We start from the raw sequence: 4,244 nt of genomic DNA, 5'->3' as shown, positions 1-4,244 counted from the left end.
GCACGCCCACAATCTCCCGGTGAGTGTTCATCGTTTCATCACTCCACCCTCTTTTCTTGCCCCTTTGCTAGATGGGAATAAAAAGAAAGTCATGTTTGCTAGAATTTCTAAAGTTTAGTTTATTTTGTTTTGGACCTTGGAGCCCCCTTTTTTATCAAAAAAAAAAAAAGTGCCATCAACATTTCAAAAAATCTTCTTTTACACTCTAGAACAAAGCACATTAAAATTAAATATCATTCTATTAAAAAATATGTTCACAATAAAAATATTGACATTCAATTTGTCAAGTTTAAGGATAAGCTAACTAACATTTTTACCAAATTTTTAGTTGAAGAGAGGTTTTATAAATTTAGAACTGATGTAGAAATTATTTGCTTTTCTAATTTGAGTTAATTTTCTAGTTTAATCTTGTCTTTTCATTTTTGTCTTGCAAATAGATGAGAGACTTTATGCAAATGATCGATCTGATTTTACATCATCTGACTAAAGCTTTTTAGGCTCATTGTTTAAGTTTTTTCTTTTATGAAATAGTTGTCCTGTGATTTTTATTATCTTTTAATATTTAAATTCTTTTTGGAAAACTATTTTTTCTTAAAAAGGAAAGACTCTTTGTTTAAGTCATCCCGATTTGTTGATTATTAGGCAGTAATGAATTGATGATTTGGAGGTGTTGCCATTTTTCAAATTGAAAAATTGACCATCACAAATAATTGACATTCGTCCAAAATATAAAATCTAGAAAAGGAGAAAATCTAAAAAAAAAATGTATTTTTCTTCTTGAAAGCTTCATCTTTTCTCACCTCATATTCATATAGCATACATCTATCTACATGACTTGCACCAAAGTCATTATCAACTATTTGCTGTATCTGTTGTTTTTACCTCTTCAAGTAGTATTCTAAAGGTCTTAAAATTTTTAGAAAAAAGTATGACAGAAAAGAGATTGCAAGTCTTAACGTGTGATAGTAGCGCTATTTCTAATTCAATTTTTTTTTATTTGTGCCACTACTATTTTTCTATTTTTATAATTTCTAACCTTTGTTCGCATGTGCTTATCTTGCTCTCTTGGTGACAAAATAGAGAATAATAAAATATACAGAAATTTAAAATTTTTTAATTATTTTATCACTATTGAAACTATTGATGTTGCTATGTTTTATTTTTTATGGTTGCAATTTCTTAATATTGCTCATAATAATTTATCATGCTATATAGTTGTTTTTATGTGTATTTTGCTTGTGTGTCCTTTGTTTTCACATATAAAAAGTATCATAGCACATATTCAAGAGAGCTTGAAATAAATCTCTATTAGATCTAGGGCGAGATTATTTTGCTACTAAAAAAATGTTATTCCATTTTTATCCTATTTTTCTTAAATGTTTTCTATTTTAAAATATTTATCATTACGAGAGATTGTTGAATTTGTAAATATTTTATTTTTTATTGTATGACAAACATTTATCTAGATTAATTAAATTTGGCCTAACTAGTTTTATAATTGATTGTGTATTTAAGTATTTCAAAATTTGATATTAGTATTTGTTACAGATCCAGCTCACGGATCTTACACTCAGAACGGTCTCGGAATCCGGTTACCCAGGTCCGACCTGCTCCGCCTATCTAGAAAGCCTGGAACCGATCCATCAGAGCTTCTAACCAACAATCAAATTCAAATGTCTCCCTTATCTTAGCCAAGCAAAGATAAGATATGATAGCCACCATCACCTATAAATAGAGGACCCAGGTCCCTCCAAGTATTCACTCATTCTATACACCTTATACCTCTTAGATCCATTTTGACTTGAGCGTCGGAGTGTCTTTGCAGGTATCTCCCCCTCATTACTCCAATCAAATAGTCCGGTATCCGTCTCGACCTGCAAGATCCCGATCCATCACTCAATCCGTATCGAAGGCATCCAATACATTGGCGCCGTCTGTGGGGACAACTCGCAACGTTTAGATGGAATGGCGGACGGATTCGAAGAGAAATTCCCAAGCCACCACGATAACTCCCGAACAAGGAACCCGACTCCTGAACACCAAGAGACTACAGCCCATGGAAGGATAGCAAGCACTATTCACCAGACCCTGGTGCAAAACAAGGAGAACGGTCCCGAGTTACCGATTACCGAAAACCTGGAAGAAAAAGCAGCTCAGATAATCCAAGACCTCTGTCTCCGAGTACAAGAACTCGAGGGACGAGTCCCAGCTAAGGAAAAACACCACATCGAGGATGCAAGCCATGCGACCTCCAGATTAAGATCTCTCCATGAAACCAGACACGGCAGGTCGCCAGAACGGCGACATACCAAGAAGTACGATCGCAGCGTCTCCGGGATCACAGACACGATAGAACGCCCGAACGATGACACGGCAAGAGGTACGATCGCAGCACCTCGCGTGACCCAGCTCATCAACATGACACGGACGACGACCGACGACACCGAGAGACCAAACGCACAAGAAGCGACCATGTGATAATGGGAGGCCCCCTTCACTGAAAGAATCCTGAAAGCCAAACTCCCTAAAGGCTTCAACAAACCCACAGATATGAAGTACGATGGAACCAAGGATCCCCAGGAACACCTAACGGCCTTCGAGTCCAGAATGAACCTGGAAGGGGCCACTGACGCGGTACGATGTAGGGCCTTTCCAGTAACCCTAGCTGGACCCGCGATTAAATGGTTCAACGCCCTCCCTAACGGATCCATAACTGGCTTCCACGATATATCACGGAAATTCATGGCCCAATTCACCACCAGAATCACAAAAGCCAAACACTCCATCAGCTTGCTGGGAGTTACCCAGAGACAAGACGAGTCCACGAGAAAATACCTCGATCGTTTCAACGACGAATGCTTGACGGTCGACGGACTCACAGACTCAGTCGCAAGCCTTTGCCTAACTAACGGGCTCATGAATGAAGATTTTCGGAAACACCTCACTACCAGACCGGTGTGGACGATGCACGAGATCTAAAGCGTCGCAAAGGAGTACATAAATGACGAAGAGGTAAGCCAAGTCATAGCCGCCAATAAACGGCATCATGGCAACACACAACACGGCAGTACAGTACCTGGACATAACCCCCCCTCCCACTAAAAGATAATCAGAAGGAACATCCCAGACCAGCAAACGTCAGCCGACCCCCCAGAGTCAGAAAATTCTCTAACTACACACCTCTAACAGCCCCGATCACCGAGATATACCACCAAATAGCAGACTGAAGTATTCTCCCGAAGGCTCGAAAACTCAAGGAGAGAACGGGCGACAACAAGAGCCTATACTGCGACTACCACCGAGGATACGGACACAGAACACAAGACTGTTTCGACCTAAAAGACGCCCTCGAGCAAGCCATACGAGACGGCAAGCTCCCCGAGTTCGCCAAGATAATCAGGGAACCAAAACGCACAAAAAGAGAGAGGTCTCCAGATAGAGAAGGGTGTAACCCGAGGACACAAAGACAAACCCCCAGGGAAAGCCCAGAAACAGACCCGACCATCGTTGTAAACGTCATCACAGGCAAAGACACCCCGGATAAATTGAAATCAGCACTCAAGAAAGATCTCAAGATCCTGGCAGTCAGAGACCAAACACCGACCACCACCACCGGTAGAGCAGTAACATTCTCCCCCGAAGACTGCCAACACGGCACCTCGGTGGAAGATGCCCCTTTTGTCATCTCGGCAAAGATCAGAACCGGGCTAGTCAAAAGAATACTGGTGGATACAGGAGCGGAGCAGACTCTAACATCCTCTTCAGAGGAGCCTTCAATGAACTTGGACTCCGCAACGACAATCTATAGACACACCGCAACAGAGTCACCGGACTCGGAGACAACTTTCTCAAACCAGACGACTCCATCATCCTTCCCCTCACGATAGGAACGAGAAACCAAAGGAAGACAATCCTATCCGAGTTCGTGGTCCTCAAAGACTCTATCGCCTACAACGTCATCCTCAGAAGAAAAATAATTAACGATCTCTCTGCCGTCATCTTCACCAAATACCTTCTCATGAAGTTCACAGCAGAGGACGGCTCCGTTGGAACCATTCATGGAGACTGGGAGATCGCAGTAGAATGCGACAACGTCAGCTTAGCCCTGCAAAAGAAATCTCACAAGACGGCCGGCATATTATTAGCTGACCTGGATGCCCAACAAGATGGGCAACCTAGGCCAGAACCACAAGGGGACATGGAGACATTGCAAATAGGGAAAACCATAGAAGAATATACTTTCA

At 41.5% G+C, this 4,244-nt stretch overlaps 1 protein-coding gene across 1 annotated transcript; it reads left to right on the top strand.

The window, feature by feature from the left end:
- The first annotated feature begins 2,550 nt into the window (after positions 1–2,550).
- LOC112756903 (uncharacterized) lies at positions 2,551–3,887 on the top strand. Its single transcript, XM_025805506.1, has 2 exons — positions 2,551–2,955; positions 3,243–3,887. The coding sequence occupies exons 1-2, from the start codon at positions 2,551–2,553 to the stop codon at positions 3,885–3,887; spliced, it is 1,050 nt and encodes a 349-aa protein (XP_025661291.1).
- Positions 3,888–4,244: the final 357 nt, after the last annotated feature.

Source organism: Arachis hypogaea, chromosome 16, assembly GCF_003086295.3.
Source record: "Arachis hypogaea cultivar Tifrunner chromosome 16, arahy.Tifrunner.gnm2.J5K5, whole genome shotgun sequence".
In the NCBI taxonomy this organism is placed as follows: domain Eukaryota; kingdom Viridiplantae; phylum Streptophyta; class Magnoliopsida; order Fabales; family Fabaceae; genus Arachis; species Arachis hypogaea.
Note: the sequence above shows the minus strand (reverse complement) of the source record. Positions and strands in the feature narration are given on the sequence as shown.